Source organism: Manacus candei, unplaced genomic scaffold, assembly GCF_025592945.1.
Source record: "Manacus candei isolate 608988 ecotype Guabito, Panama unplaced genomic scaffold, ASM2559294v1 h1tg000018l, whole genome shotgun sequence".
Classification (NCBI taxonomy): Eukaryota; Metazoa; Chordata; class Aves; order Passeriformes; family Pipridae; genus Manacus; species Manacus candei.
This window is the reverse complement of record NW_026138066.1, coordinates 11,510,068-11,526,680: the sequence shown is the minus strand read 5'-3', so window position 1 is coordinate 11,526,680 and position 16,613 is coordinate 11,510,068. Positions and strand designations below refer to the sequence as shown.

The window sequence follows — 16,613 nt, the reverse complement described above, 5'->3', positions numbered from 1 at the left end:
AAATGTATCAGGAAAAAGGTTAGAATGGCAAAAGGAAATGTGATTAAAGCCCAGCTTCTCCTTCTCTTCTTTACTGAAAACAGCTGGAGCCACACATCAGAATTCATCTCAAGACCATCTGACCTTTCCTAACACCTCCACTAAAACTGGGTATTTCAGATTAAAGAAGCTACAATCAAGTGGAAATGCTTGTTAAGTTTGCCTATGATTATTTTTTGCCTGAGAAAGGAGATGTGTGCTGCTTTACCTTGGTCAGGCTCAGAACATTAAATAAAACCGGACAGAATCTGCTTTGCGGTTCCTATTTCTGACCCAAGTTTGGAAGAATTCAAGGTAACAAATCTGTAATTGCTTACTATTGATAGTGTCAGCTAAGTTCTTCAGCTGCTTTGCGTTGTCCAAGACTTCAATCCTCTGGGTGTAGGGATTATACCGAACAGAGAAAGGACGAGGGATCGTTTGAGCAAATTTCCTGAGAAAAAACACGTTAATAAATATAAAGTTGAAAATCTATTTTTTTCACTAACTCACTCTTTTCTTGGTGTGTGAATTTGTTGATCAGGGGGATAAGAAAATCCATCAGAGGAAATAACCGAAATTCCTGCTGAGTGATCTGAGACCTACAGCATCCTGCAACACACTTGAATCTGCATTTGTCCCTACCACCTTTAGTTTTTCCTGAACAGGACTAATTAAGTTATTGGCATGGCAACACTGCTCCTGGTACAGGCCAGCTATGTAGCACTGGGATCTGCCAAACTTTAAAATCTCATTTTCCTTCCAGTGATGCAAAATATAGAGATTCTGATCCAAGTCTGCAGTTTCTGAGAAAATAAGGTCAAGTGCCTATGCCATCCTGGCATACCAAGGAGCAAGCAGAGAGCTAACTTCTGGCATGGTTGGTAGAAGTTTCCAGGTAATTTCAAAGATAGGAGATAGTCAATGGAGTGAAGCAGTATTCTTTTCACCCCTTTTTTGCAGTGTTCTCTTTTGCAAAATAGTTAATCCATGGCAGAAGCATTAAGATCTTGGTATCTTGGGAAGATACTAATTTGCATAACCACAGAACTGTGGAAAGAAGGACTCTGAATGGAATGAGAGTCAGAGCTATTGTTCCAGGCTCCTTTTAGACCCCAGCAGGATACTGGCTTATATATCTGCTTTGGATTACCGAAGTTATTACTGAAAGAGGAAGGAAAGCACGCAGGAGTTGATTATGAAGCCGCACTATACAGACTGTGACTCAGCATGGTAAATCTCAAATGCCCAGAACAGTGGAATATGCTGCATGCCCCCACAATGTTTCTTCAGTTTAGACCTAATTATTATCAGATAAGGCCACTGTCTCAAACAGAATTCAGTGCAAGCAGACCACAAGGTAAGACAGTGAAAAAATCCTGTGTTGACTATGACGAATTTAGTGGCATCAGTCTAGTTTTAATAAGAGGGGGGAGATCACATTAGAAGATGGTCTTCCTAAATTTCAGCTGAAGGTAAGATCCTAATCAGAAGATGAAAGCCTTAAACTGAAAAGTTTTAGGCCAATCTCAGGATAATTTTTCAGGAATGTTTTCTATTACACATAAACAACATGTCCAGGTGCAAGCCCCTAACACAGACGCTCAAACAGCACCCAGGCCCCTATTTCAGTTTAACCACTTTTTCAATTTGGTCCTTGAAACAAATAAAAGAAGCTCCAAGATATGTTTTACTAATTAAGGCAGCATCTTCCTCAAGGAACTTCCTACTCAGTTAGAGTAGATAGAAGTAGATAGAAACAGAGAAGATAGATATAGAGAAGATAGGAACTAAGTGCAGGATGCTAATAACATATATCAGAAGAGAAGGACATCTTTTTTAGATGTTATCCCAGAATAAAGGGCAAAAGGAGAAGCTGCAGGTCTATGATGACTAAAGAAGCAGCAGGGGAGGTAGCTAGGAAGACCTTGGAGCTGAGGAGTCTGTAATAGCAGAAGGTATTTATCTGTGAATGGTAGAGAGAAAGATAAGAAACTGCAGGTCTGGGACAAGTCCTTGTGTGCCATCTCCGAATGAAAAATTTGCTGAGTGTGAACCAAGGCTAACCCCCCAGTGGCTTGACTAACATCCAGAAATATGGTGGCTTTTTTTTTAACAGGAATAGAAATACTGTTGTGAGGTGAAATCCAAGCTGAACTCCAAACACAGTCTGAGCCATTCTTGTTTCAAGAACCAGAACTGAACCTGGACCACTATTTCAAAATCTTATTGAACTGGAACTGAATCTGTATTTGAGTCACAGATGACTGAAAGATTTACTGCGTAGCCTTGTAGTCTTGTAAACACACTGCTGGTAACAAGCTGGAGGCTTTGTATTAAGCTAACCACACAGGCCTCAGGATTGGGGATATTAGGCTTGCTTGAAGTTTTGTTTATCTGTAATAACAATTGTCTAATGACCATGGAGCTATTACCTAATTTGTTTTAGTTTTGCTTAATTCCGAATAATTGTGAGCTATAATGCCTACTGTTAATTTTTATATAGGCAGAAATAACAAATAGTTATACTGTATATAGTGAACTAAGTCTGACCCTCAAGTAATGATATAACATAAAGGAGAATCAGCATGGGCTGATAACAGAGGCACTAAAGGCTCAAGCATGATGCTGCTGGTCCCTGGGCTATCAACAACTCCCACTTGTCAATTATTCACAGTAAAGCAAACTTAGGAGTGGAGAAAAAGCAGTTTAGAGGAAACCAAGGGGATAAAGACAAAAATATTTAGCATAAATAGTAAATTCAGAAGTAACAGAGATTTGGAGGCCAATGTAGGAAAAGCAAGAGATAAAGCATGTTAGAAAACATAAAAATGGTCCTCGGGGTTGAGGAAGAAGAAAAGAAGCACTGATACTGCCCATCTCCTCCCAAAAGAGAGGGGAAACTCCATTCATTAACATCACAGTCCTGCTCTGAAGACCTCAAGGTGCTCGTTACTTGACAACCCCAAGATTGAAACTGTTGACTTAAGACACAACACAAAGTTTAAGGGTGAGCATAACCTCAGAGGTAAAAGAGTAGATGCTAGGAGATTTCTTCTTTTACAAGAACTGTTAACTCTAGTAATGTTAAAAGAGCCTGTTTTGCATTAATTATCCAGCTTTGACCCTAAGTATTAGTATCATTGCTATTGGACTGGTATTTTTTTTGTTGCATTTTGGTTAGATGAGACTCTTATTACACTAAACACAAATTCTTGGCTTCATGTATAAGGTGTGTTCCCATTACCGCTCATATTTGCCCAAGATTCTGAAGATACCAACTGATTAGCCTCTTTAAGCTTTGCACCATCTTTTTCTAATGCCTCTTGAAACATTATTGTCAACCCAAGATCCATTATGGCAATGGGATGCACTGTATTTGCAATGGACGAGAAATGGGATCTTCTCTGGAATGACTGTCTTACCTTAGCTTTTCTTTTGCATCTTTAAAACTTTCAGCAACATAGTAGATAGGCTGGAACTCAGTAACAGGGTACTTCTGCACAGAAGTCTTCTCCAGGACTAGGGGCTGAATCTCAGGTTCACTTGATAAACAATACTATGAACAAAAAGATAAGAAATTTATTTCTGTTTAAAAGTGTTTAAATGTGCTGTGAAAGAAATATAGACCCACTGAACATCATCCCACCTCAGCCAGGAAAGAGTTGCTTCTGTGGTATACAATGATAATGCCACCCACTAGGAAAGAAACAGGTATGAGTTCCTTGTGTTTGCATACACCTACACACTTATCAGAGCTCTTCAATGAAGTGTGACATTTCATGCTATTTCTATGCACAAAATATGAAGCAAAAATAAAGATCTGAAGATATTTAGAAGTGAAATTTTAGTGATTATAAACATATTTGGAATGTTTTCTAGAACCCACCTGAAGCTCCCCAAATGAAGACAGCAGCCCCGCACCATATGCCTTCAGTGAATCACCTTCCTTACACAGTCCAAACTCCACCGTAAACCAATAAACCTAGCAAGAAAATTAGACAGAAATTATGATTCCTTGATCAAAACTGGTATGTCTAAATGAATACATTTGGAGTTTGAATTTCTATTTAAAATGTTGTCATGTGTCAAATTCAAATGTATAAATGCAACAAATGTCCCCTCAGACTGAAATTCTTCTCTAGCACAGAGCTAGACTCCATGTGCCTGAGAAGCAGTTCAGTTCCCTGACAAACACAGTTGTGTTTTACTGTGTTTGTCTTTATCAGCAGAGGCAATGAAATTAGAGCAATAAAGCTTTACTTTGACTGGTCAACCCAGTAAAAGTTTCAACCTTAGTTTATAAAAGTTTGTGTCCTGCTTCACACAGAAGACATCTAACTGCAGCAACAAGAGGATGAGCAGGTTGTTAGTGCAATAGTGAAGGAAGATGGTGTATGGCCTAGTCTGACTCCTTGGTCTGTCATTTTGAAGGGATACCTGCCCTGGCTCCAAAGAACTACTTCATCTATCAGAAGCATCAAAGCTGTGCAATGCTTTGCCCAGGTGGGTTTGCACTGGTGACACTAATCTCACAGGAATACCCTTGCTTTTATTTGAACTTCGCAACTCTTGGTCTCAGTAGTCTCAGAGCAGCATTCAGGTGAGTGACATTGACTGCAGAGGACATTATCTGCCTGGCAGAGTGGAAGGGAAGAGATGCTTGTAGTTAGAACAGCTACTGAAGCTGCCTCCTGAAATTTCCTGTGGGGATGTAGTAACATACCATCTTTTCTTGCCCAATATGTTTGTGCTGGAGGAAATCTTGTCTGGGCTTCTGTGTTTAATCACAACTGTCACTTTGAATAAGGGGTGCCAAAGCTATTTTCCTTTAATGCAACTGTTTCAGGGTGGGGTTTTCCAATCATGGTCTTCACTCTGTTCTCATTCAACTCTATGGGAGTTCTATCAGTGACTTCAGTGGCAGCAGAATTAAGACAACACAGGGCGCTTTGGAAAATTGAGCCCTCATTTATTAAATTACCGTAGCAAGTTTCTCGATGAAATCATCTGGAGCTCCCAGAGATGCCAGTCCAATTTCCTGTAACAATAAACCATTATTCTTCAAGCTGTTTATTGCAAACATTCTTCCTGTCCCATATTATGTAATTGCTCACATTTTAAATGTTACCATTGCTTACTACCACACACAAATGTTTACAGGACATGTTCCTATCATGCAAGATCAATTTTAAAACAGAAATCTCTCCAAAAACGAACAAAGGGTCTTGTCCAAATGTCATTTACAAGGCATGATCCTTTGTGCCTGGTACAAAGCTCATTGAGGTCAAATAACATTTTATTCTTGCTTTGACAGGCTTTTGATCAAATCTAAAATGCACATCTGAGAGAATGATAGGGACAAAAGGAGGTAAATCAATCACACCCACACACCTTATATATTCCTCTCTGTTTTGATGGGCAGTGATTAAAGGACTTTTCCTGGAGCCTTGAATGAGCTATTTTATCTGAATGACAGGGCATGATTTGAAAGAGCTTATTCATACCTTGGGAAATAATGGAGACTTTTCCAGGAGGCATGTAATAGTCAGATTCAGAAGGCAGACACACAAGACTATATATGACCAGGTTCCTTTCTCTATTTTATCTAGTGAGGACTGCACAGTGCAAAATCAGAGGGCCTCCCACACACACTCCAAAGACATTGGAGCAACTGTCACCATGTCAAATCCTAGTAAGCCAAGATATAAGATGACTTGTCTTGAAGGAAACCCCAGTTCTGGAAAAGGGAAGAACCCGTAGGCAATACTGAGAACTTACTAACTAGACCAAAGCAACTTCCTCTTCTCAGATGTTACATGAAGTCCATTTTCTCTTCCTTCCTGCCTTCCTGCCTGCCTTCCTGCCTTCCTTTCTGCCTTCCTTCCTCATTCCTGCCTTCCTTCCACCTTTCTGCCTTCCTGCATTCCTTCCTGTCTTCCTTCCTGCTTACCTTCCTTCCTTCCTGCCTCCCTCCCTCCCCCCCTCCCTCCCTTCCTTCCTCTATACTCCATCCTTCTTTCTTTCTTTTTCTTTTTCTTTCTTTCTTTCTTTCACTTTTTCTCTTTCTCTCTTTTCCTCTTTCTCTCTGCCATTCTGCCTTTCTATGTTTGTGTTTTTTCATGTTTTCTGGTAAGAGGCAGGCAAAAATTTACTCCATCAAGGTTTGGCTTCTTTTCCAGAGACATTAACACTACCAAAAGAAAGCTCCTCTCCAGCCTTCTCCCATGCTTACAGCTGGGACAATTCCTCACTTTACTTAGCCTTCTATGTGGCTTCAACAGAAAACAAAACAAACAAAAAATCCCCACTTTCCCTAATATTTGAAGATCATGGTGGGATAATAATTCATCTGACTCAAGAGCTATTTTGCTCAAAAGTAACTTTCCTTTGCTCAAAGTAACTTTGCTCAGAAGGATCAACATTTGCAAAAAGGTTTTCAGAAGATGGCTTCACAAAGGGGTTGCCTGTAAAAAAACAACTCACACAAGACGATATTTGGAGTTGATTTCACCTAAGTTTGGAGCAATAAATAAATAATCTCAGACACTCTTAAACAGTATGCTTAAAGGTGAATCCACACCATCCTTCATAGCTCTTGGATCATCCTCTGAATTACCTAGTCTTTCGTGTGTTCAATCATACAAATAATATAACCACTGAGCAACTTACCTGGGAAAACTGAGCAAAACTGGGGTCAGCAAAAAGAGGCACATGTCCTAGCAGCTCGTGACAAATATCACTGCAGGAAAAGATGACATCTGAATTACTGTGATACAGAAAAAGTCCAGCAATGCCCTAGAGCCAGCACATAGGCAAGAGCGTAGTGCATTTGCTCCTGCAAGAAAATATCGCTCCCAGGAAAACATTTTGCTCTAAGATTATTCTCATGATGGAAATACGTGCAAACTCCAGGATTTTCAGTGCTTTTATCATCATACATCACTCAGCAGAAGGATGATACACTATTTGTTTTTCCTTATGGAAGAAAACCGTCCATTTAACTGCCCACCCAGTTCAAGAAAGCCCAGAAAGATATCGCCCCACCAAAGAGAACATAGATGTTTCAGTCTCAAGGACAAAAAACATTTTTAGATGGAGCTCAGGCAACTAAGACAATTCACCGTAATGTCAACATGTACCTCAAGAGCTCAACTCCAGTCCCTGTTTAGGCCCACAGCCTCCCACTGAGAGGTGAAAGCTACACATGATGAAATAGGTAGGATTATTTCATCACTAGTTGAAGTTGGCAGCTGGACAGGCAAATCTCTCACCGAAGGACTGTTAGATTTTTCAAATACAGAGAAGTGATTTGGTGAGATGGAAAAGGGAGAGGCATAAGATGCTCTCAAGAAGGCCAGGACTGTAGAAAACATTTCAGCCTGGCTTTGTGCAGGATGAGAATAGGGTGAGCAAACGCAGGAAGTAAAATCAGAAGAATGAAACTAGAATAAAGGTAGGGAGAAGAGGTTGTGGGAAGTAAGGAGAAAAGAAACAGTAAGTGAGGTGAGGAAGAATTGCAACAATATGAAGCAGAATGAGAAAACTGTTTTGAAAATGGCAAGTGGAAAAGGACAATGGACAGGGACAGAGAGAAACATTCCAACGTAAAACTGAAAAAGTGATGGGTTCAGTGGTCTGGGCTTCCCCTATCTTGCTGCCAGAACCTTGCTTGCAACATGTTGAGTCATTCCTGCACTAGATTTCACACCACTATTTGGGTGTTAATAGCTAAGCTGTGTTAGTACACTGTTCTCTTGCATCCGAGCCACCAGAGAAGCATGCCTTCAGTAGCAAAACCATCTCATTTGCCCCAGAAGAGCTTGCAGAAGAGGATGAAAATTGTTAAAAAGACTAGAAATGTTCTGGAAAAGTTTTCAGAAGAGAGTAGTCACTTGGCTGCTCTCCATTAGCTCTGTTCCCAGGAGTGCTCCCGATTCCCGCATGGTTATTATCGGTTGGACTGACCCTGCTGTTAGTCTGCTGCAACTTTACACACTTTTTGTGCCAAAGTACTTACGGTTCTGGTGTGTACATGGGTTTGGATGCATGGCGAATATACTGCGTAGAGTGGAATACTCGAAATGCCAGCCCAGCCAAGAAATCCCGAGAGGACAGTAAGCCTGCAACAGGACGCAGGCGAAATCCAGTGCAGCCTGAAGGGAAAAAACATGGAATCTTAAAAACAGCTAATGTGTTCAATTTATCCATATCCAGACTTCTTGCAGTGGAAGTTTGTTAATTGTTTTGGGGTTGGTTTGTTTTTTTTTTTTTCTCTCTCTATGTTAAACAGAGTTTAATTGTGAAAGAGCAGGGAATTTGTTACTCATATATTCCACCAGCACTGCATCTGAACATCTGTCCAACTGTACCCCTGGAAGCATTAGAGAGGGATATGGGACACAGGTTAAGTCATACCATAGGGAGTCTATGGTAAAGCAGGGACTGTGTTTACATCTCTGGAAGCATCACCCCCACTGATAGCTGAGGTCTTTAATTTCATCTGGTTCTTTTAGGTGCTTCAAACTTACTCTGCAAGAAGTTTGAAACATCTTCAAGCTGGGGAATATTGTCCTCTTGGTAGCCACAGTACTTCTCCAGCAGTGGGAACACATGGTTGTGTTCGTAACAAGCATGAGTTGGATAGAGACTCTTCAGCTCCTTGAAGACAGTGCCCCACGTTTTCTTTTCTTCTTCCGTATAGATGACACGAGGAATAGGTTGGCCACTAGAAAGAAAATGGTACCCTCCGTAGCAGCGACACAGAAGATGTCATATGCCACCAGCACCCCACTCTTTCTCCTTTTACACTTGCTATTTTCAAAACAGTTTTCGTATTCTGCTTCATATTGCAGGTTTACTTGGGCTGACCAGGAGCTCCTGGTGCAGGAGGGAAGATGCCTCTGGTCTGACATGCAGATGCAAAAGGAGCCTTACTTGTCCCTAGGCACTGGCTGGAAAGGGCTCTACTGACCTTGCCTGAGATATTGGCCATTAGACAGCTCCTTGCATTATTGTATTAAAAATAAATCAGTGCTTATTTGTTTTATCAAGATGTTCTTCTTTTTTGCATTTCTAGATATGAAGTAGCTGCTTTATTTCTTGCTCTAATGTGCGTTATATTAATTGTTTTTGTAACAACAGGGAAACCATCAGCTTAATAAAACTCTGTTGGAGTGGCAGAGAAATTCTGATCTGTACTTTGTGCTGTAACAGATGCAGAGTCCAGCCAATTTGACTTTTTATAATTGTAATGAGCAATTTTGAGTCAAATCCCCCCCTCAGGCCTCCATGTGCTTAGCTCATGCTGAAGCTAACAGGAATCATACAATCACAAGTAATGCAGTCTGGCCTCCTGTGAATAGCCAATTCCTCAGCAATAATGTTAGGGCCATAGGTGAATCCAGCAGCTTTGAAAAATCAAAGGGTTTTAAGTAACTTAATAGGGTTAACATCACTGCTGGAATAATGCTGGAGTTTTCCAAGCCCCAGAGACCCATTGTTAAACTCTTGATGACACCCTACAATCTCCTACTCCCTCATTTTTTTTTCTTGAGCCTCAGGGCAGCTCCTCTGGAGTACCATCATTTTCTGACTCTCTGTATCAGCCCTCCTTGATCTGTGGAGCTTTAAACATCCTGTTGAATTATGAGGATTTCTGGGGGATTGTTGTTCCTATAGCACTCCCAAGTAATCCTCAAACACCTTCAAGGGTTATTTCAATTTCAATTAATTTCAATTAAAAAATTTTAGGATAGGTGGGGCTGGAGGCAAATGAAGGCAGAAGGAAGAGGCAAGCTAAAAGCAAAGAAAAGAGAAGTCAGGAAAATTAGGCATTCAACAAAAACAATGGGTAAATCTATCAGGAGAGGAGGCAGAGAGCAAAGGAAAAGTAGAGGCAAACATAATAAAGAAAGAGGATAAAATAGGTGCAAAAAAGGGATACAGAAAAGAACGAAATTGAAGACGGGAAGAAGAGTACAAGACAAGCAACCGCTGACCCATCTCACCTTTGCAACCGGGTAGCACCTTCGCAAGCTAAGCACATTTGCCTCTTCATATACTTCCCATGAAGTCTAAAAACTTTGGTTGTGCCTCTCCTCCTGCCTGCTTCTCTGTATCTCTGTCCCCCTATGCTAGAGACAACCTCTGACCTCTCCTCCCCACTGCAGAGCCTGAAAGGTATGTTGTGGTGTAGCACCCAAGACAAAGACATCACAGATCCATCTGTGCCTTCCTGAATTAACACACAAAGTCACAAAACCCACATACCTTCTTTCCATGAGCCCCAGAAGCCCAGACATGGGCTTTGACACCCTATTTACTGAAAGACCTAATTGGAAAGTCTGAGAACTTCACATAAAAGGTTCATTTGGGACTTAAGTCTAGGTCTATACAGGTTCTGTTTCCAAAGTAACTGAAGATCTGGATGACAGACTAAATATTAATAAGTTACATCTTGGAACATACTGGTTTAGTTCAAATCTTGGAGGGAGGTGTGGTTAACTTTTTTGCTTTATTTCAGTGTACAATTTGGTGAAAGCCTACAAACTGGAGAATAGAATTTGCTGTCTACTGTGCAAGAAAGGTACATCTTTTGTGAGATATCTATCAGCACACATTAGAACCATTTATATCTGGACACAGTGCCTTATTCAAATTTCCTAGCTGGGAACTGAGGTCCTGACTTTTTTTACCTGATATCTTGTACTTTCCGTGAATCACTTCAGTTTTGTCTCTCATTTTGTGATTGGATTTTTAGCTCTTTTGCTTAGGGGCTATCTTTTCATCCTGTGCAAAGTGGAACCCTAAGTGTAAAATATAAGTTATTTTTTCTTTGCAACCACAATTTTTAGCAGTCCCAGCAAGAATCAGGCCTAGTAATACTAATTTATATGTGCGAGTGGCTCTGGGAATAGAACTTTTTCTCCTCCAGATCTGATCACTGAAAGCAATCAACCTCTCCATTCATTTTTCTTGGGAAATGAGAGCCCAAATTGCTGACTGCAGCTGGATCAGACATGATAAAAGTAGGGTATGAAACACTGGATTAGCATCAGAACCATAAGTTATTCATTATTTTAATAGTGTATGCAGCTCCTGCTTTAATGTTAATGATGGGCACTCCTCTCCCAGCCCTGGTTTAATGGGGAGAATACCAGAAGCATCTTTATTCAATGCTCAGGTCTTTGTAGTAGCAACAGAGTCTGCTGCTCAATTAGACAACAAAGCCAGGGAAGAGGGGTGTTGAGGGAAAGAAGGGAGGTGATGTTCTCTTCTGAACATGTGTCTGGAACAATTTACTTTTGTTTTGTCATGATTTGGGGATAAATGCATGAACAGTAAGATTTAAACACATGGCAGAGAAAAGCCAACACCAGGAGGATTCTTATGGAAAAACAGGGATTGCCAGCAGGGCGAGTACCCTAGGAGAGGGCAAGAGATGTGGGTTTGCTTTTTGCCCATGCACTGGGTACTCACTGTCTGTAGTTGTAGGCAATATCTGCAAACTCCTTCCTCCGGGCCCGGTACACGGGATCTTTGAACCCCTGAAGAGAAACAGGGACGGTCAATCCATGTGTAAGTGCAAATGGTGAACAGCCTTCCTCCCACTGAGCACCCTCAGACATGGCTGGTGTAGTCTGGGAAGTGCAGGAAGCGCAGTGGGAAAGCTGCCTCCGTCCTGCCAGGCTCTGCTCACAAAGGGCACCACTCCTTCCCAGTCTGCAGAGCCACCAGAGCAGCCATTCAGTCACAGTCTCACAGTACCTCTCGCCCCACAGGTCCTTTCATTTTCCCATATCTGCTTGCTACAAAATAGGGAAACATGCTCCTTTACAGTAACAACAAGGCGTTCCCAGCAAGAGCAACACACAGAATTAACAGCACTCAGATAACCATGCCCCTCTGGTTTCTCTTGAAGCTTGTTGCTGTTCCTGGCACAGCTGGGTTGCTCCAGAGGAGCAGAATCAAAACACACTAGAAACACATTCATCAACTCAATCAGATTTTTAGGCAGATTTTCAGCATGAACCACACTTAAAAGTGTTCATTTTCAAACTGCTAGAGGAACAGTAGGCACTTAGCAGGCCAAAAAGCCCTATTTGTACTTCAAATTCAATCATTTGAAGGGAACTGATGACTACAAAGAATGTCTAATAGACCTTGTGGTTGGGAGCTTGACCTTTGCAACTAATTACCAATAAAATCAAGGATAAGAAATAAAACCTCTAAATCTTCATCTAGGATAACCATTCTCCTACCCCAGTGTGCCTGCTTTTTAGACTAAAAGTTCCTCAGTGCTAGGAATGCCTTCAGCACTTGGAGTATAGAAACATCTTCCCACACTAGGATGCACTTCCACAGGGCAAATGGGAACAGCTCACTGGGCACTGTGGTCGTTCATAAATGCGTCTCTTAGTGGGGAACAGCACAACTGGACTGAGAGGCCATGAAACACAACCAAGTACAGAAGACGGCTGAAGCAGAGTGTAAATCTCAGAGTGTGAATCAAGAAGAGGCAGTCAATGGCCAAGATTAACCTTTCACAGAGATCACTGTGATTAAATAGCATATATCACTTTAACTACTAAAAACACAGGTTTCTTTAATTCCTCTCCTGTACTCTGTGGACTGTCACACCTATTTACCCCAGCAGCTGGCTTTCTTTTTTAAGGCACAAGTGCTCACCAACGAATTCTAGGAACTGGAGGAAAGATGCTTCGTTCCTTTTAATATATTTTTCTTTTTTCAAATACAGTCTTGGTCTATTCCCACATGACACACAAGGGGGCCATTGGCTCAGTGTACCTCCTTTCATTCTGCCTTTCATATGACCACACTGAACATCATGAATCATTGTACATGGTACATAACACATCTTGAATTAAGCAATAGGTAGTGAATGACTAATCACTCCATCTCAATAAAACTAATAGCAGCAATTTTTGTTGCGCTGCATGTAATTTATTTATAATCACCCTATCTCAATTAAACTAATAGCAGCAATTTCTGGTGCACTGCATGGAAGTCAGTGTGTTTTGACAATGAAAACAAGTTGTTGTTTGCTTGGAGAGGGAACAGAGGCAGAAAATATTCTTGTATCTGAAAAAACTGAAAAACCACAAAACAAATCTTTTTATCAGCTAAGTCAATGAACAAAACTTTCCGATGCTACCATTTAAACCACAAACTTTTTGAACCAAGAACCTTTTCTTTTGTTGTGTCTTACTAAAGAAGTACCACATCATATTTAACAACTGCATAACAAGACACTAAGCTAAATCACGTGTATGTAATCAAGGATGAAAAACCAGTCTTCCCATCTCTGGGCTATGATACGTTGCTTCTTAAATTTTTCTTGTTTGTGATGCACGAAATGAGTCTGAAGTGACCACACCAGACTCATCTGGGAAAACTAGATGTACCCTTCTGGTGGTCCTGTGCTCTGATGACCACTGATGACTTTTAGGGTCTCCTGGTATTTGCTCAATTAAAGCAACCTTTTGTTTGATTTACTTCATAATCAGGGATTAGGCTGATTCTAACCCTAGAAATGTGGTACCACCCTTGTCCTGTACCATGTGAGACTTAGTCTACTAGATCTGTAGTAAAGCAGAGCAAATGTAAATGAGAGAAATATCTGTCCCAATAACTAGGAAAAAAAACTTAAAAAAATAAAACTCTTACAGGATGATCAGCATCCAGCTCTGCTCCATAGCTTAGGATCTGATTGGCAAACCTGTCCAGCTCCTGGATGCTTCTTGGGAACCATGGCACTGAAAAACAAAAATGAAATAGAGACTGGTATGCTTCTTTGTAATTTGGTTTGGGACCATCTTCTGATCTTTCCATTTATTCACCATAAACATAAAGAAATATATGTAAGGGGCTAAATTCTTTGAGCAGCAATCCTTTTTCCTTTAGTAGAAAGCAAGAACAAACTGTGCAAGTTGTCTTGAACTTGTGGCTGTTTTGCACTGTTGGAAGAATACAGAACATCAAGAGTATCTAAGCCTTGGTGCAGAGCTGGCTTGTAATGTTTATGATTTTCTGTTTATTACTTCTGGTCTCCTGGCTTACCAAAATGCAGGAATTTTTCACAATAGCTAGAATTTTTCCCCCTTTCAAAGGAACAACAAGAAACCCCACAACAGGTGTACAGAATTATTTGACGCTCTAAAAATCTCTTTCTAAGACCCATGTGGTGACCTCTCTTGAACAAGGATTCTGAAATAAAATGATAAATGGCACTGTAATACTCCAAATCAACACTGTATTACTACAGTCATTATACAATAATGCATTCACTTGATTAACCTTGTTGGTCTGTCTTCTATTGCCTTGTAACTCATACACTATACATGCTGCCTGTGGCACAGCCAGCATGTGAAAAGGGACCACATTGACTACACAGAATGTAATGTCCATGGGACCCTCCCCTTAAATAAGAACATAAGGTGAAGGACAAAGAAGAATCACAGGGATTTCCAGATGTGGCGTGTTGAGACAGAGAAAAGAGGAAGTCAAGTGTTTTCATGGCAATTGCAACACCGAAAGGTTCTTTGCACCTCTTAGGTACATAAAGCAGTTATCCCAGGTCCAACCTCCTTCCCAGAGCCAGGAGTGCATTCACCCAGTGGTCTAGGCAGACCCCTGACACATATCCCCTTAAGAGAAAGAGGTTCATCACATGTGCAGTGGCTCTACCAGGCTGCAACCCTCTCTTCGTTCTCCTCCAAGATGATCCAGTTGCATATCAAGCCAGGCCACCACTGGGCCTGGCCACCCCATCCCTCTGCAACGCTGAGCCAGGAGAGTTCAGTGGAGGGAGCACAGTAACTGTGGGCCCTTGCCCAGTCATTGCTTTGGGAAGTGCATCAGTAGTATCATTACTAGGTAGCGCTGGCGACTGGGCATATCTTGGGAGTTGCCAGTTCTGCTGTGTTCAGCTTGCTTGGGTCTCCCTTCTGTTGCCTCATTCTTACATTTTTGGCCCTCTGATCCGAGCTGCCTGCATCTTTGCCCTTTCCTTCTGTCCAAGTCAGAGTCAGTTGTCAAGCCTGAATTTCATAGACTGTGGCGAACTTCTAACAAATACAATTAGTTGTTCTTTGAGCCCAAATACACATCTGTCTCCAGGAAACTCTGCAGCACTTAGGTCTATCATTTCTTTACATGTGACATGAAAAATTACTACCTTTTTTTTTTTTAACTTGATTATTTCAAGTGTTGTTAATTTGATCCTGCATATAAGCATTATTAATTGTCATTCACCTTTTCCAGGCCCCTAGGAATTTATATCTCTCTGTCAGATCCTCCATCTACTTTCTGTTTTCCTGGCTTTTCCTGTGTATTTTAGGCACAGAAACCGTGGGCTATCTCATGCAGTCTCATCACTTCCCTCTGCACCATTTCCAGTTCTATTTTTTCTGTGAAAAGGGCACAAGACCTCCATCTGAGGATGTACACCATGCTCAGGCCATGGAATCATGTCCCACATGCTCCCCACACTGAGTACAAGTCAGCAACACATATTTAAAGCCTAACATGACCCAAAGATCCTCTGATCCAAGACGAGGGGCAGACTCTATCAATAAAATTTTTGCAATTAATTTAGTGACTTTCTTGCACAAATAGGCCTTGCTTGCTCAGCCAGAGCTTGGAAAACAGCTCATTCCCTTCTGTGGCTCTTTGCTTAGCTGGGAGCACTGTCACTCAGGATACCTCCCCATCTTATTTGGTATGTTGTGCCAAGTGAACCTGATCCCCAGCCAGCTGCTGCTGAATCAGTTCCCTGCAGTGACTTGCTGATGGGGCTCATCCCAGACCTGATGGACCACCTATGGGATAAGAGGACCTCTCTGTCTCCAGGGCTATTCAGTCGTGATTTCTGCCGAGCCCAACAGTGTGGAGGGCACTTGTGGCACTGGGTTTCTACAAGTCACCTGCGCAGAGGCACCGGAGCAGCAACAGCATTTACAGGTCACACTTTGGCTCAGCCCCATGCAGAGTGCCCACTGCCCCTGACCTACTGTCCCAGGGCCAGCCCGGCTCCATGAGCACTCCCACCTGGGAGCCTTCATATTTGTTTCAGGCTGGCCACGAAAAACAGGCAGCTGGTGGCTGCTGGCCAGGAAGATCCTGGGCTGCCTGAGCTCCCCGGGCTGCAGAGACCCGTCACGGTGCTCAGCGGTGCTCCAGCTCTGCTTTCCCTTCTCCCGCTCAGCAGAAGTGGGATTTGGTCCACTCTCTCCAAGATGCACCCTTCTGCTTTACCCTAAAAACCAGACCTGAACAAGTCACTAGATGGCAGCAGCAGACTCAGGAAGATCTTCCCCACATACGTTTCTTTGCTGCTGGATGCACGGCTCTTAATTGTTCAAGAAATACTCTCTCGCCTTGTCATTAGAAACTTTCCTGCACCTCCAACCCCTTGAGTTAAACTAGTCGGACGGGGGAGTACAAAAAGGTGTGTTTGATCCCTAGAGAGGGGTCAATCCCTAGAGAGGGGTCACTACTTACACCATGTGTAGGGTGAGCACAGGCAGCAATCCTGAGCCTGGTTTTTATGTGGGTTTATCTCCTGGCTCTAT

The 16,613-nt window shown here is 41.8% G+C and overlaps 1 protein-coding gene across 1 annotated transcript in view; it reads right to left on the bottom strand.

The window, feature by feature from the left end:
• The window catches only part of PAH (phenylalanine hydroxylase), a 38,541-nt gene that overhangs the window by 3,583 nt on the left and 18,345 nt on the right, over positions 1-16,613 (bottom strand). Inside the window, exons 4-12 of the mRNA XM_051785079.1 lie at positions 13,708-13,796; positions 11,500-11,567; positions 8,550-8,746; positions 8,039-8,174; positions 6,691-6,760; positions 5,003-5,059; positions 3,908-4,003; positions 3,444-3,577; positions 357-472 (exon numbers count right to left, since the gene is read on the bottom strand). Of these exons, the coding sequence (XP_051641039.1) occupies positions 357-472; positions 3,444-3,577; positions 3,908-4,003; positions 5,003-5,059; positions 6,691-6,760; positions 8,039-8,174; positions 8,550-8,746; positions 11,500-11,567; positions 13,708-13,796 (963 nt within the window). The remainder of the gene's footprint in view (positions 1-356; positions 473-3,443; positions 3,578-3,907; positions 4,004-5,002; positions 5,060-6,690; positions 6,761-8,038; positions 8,175-8,549; positions 8,747-11,499; positions 11,568-13,707; positions 13,797-16,613) is intronic.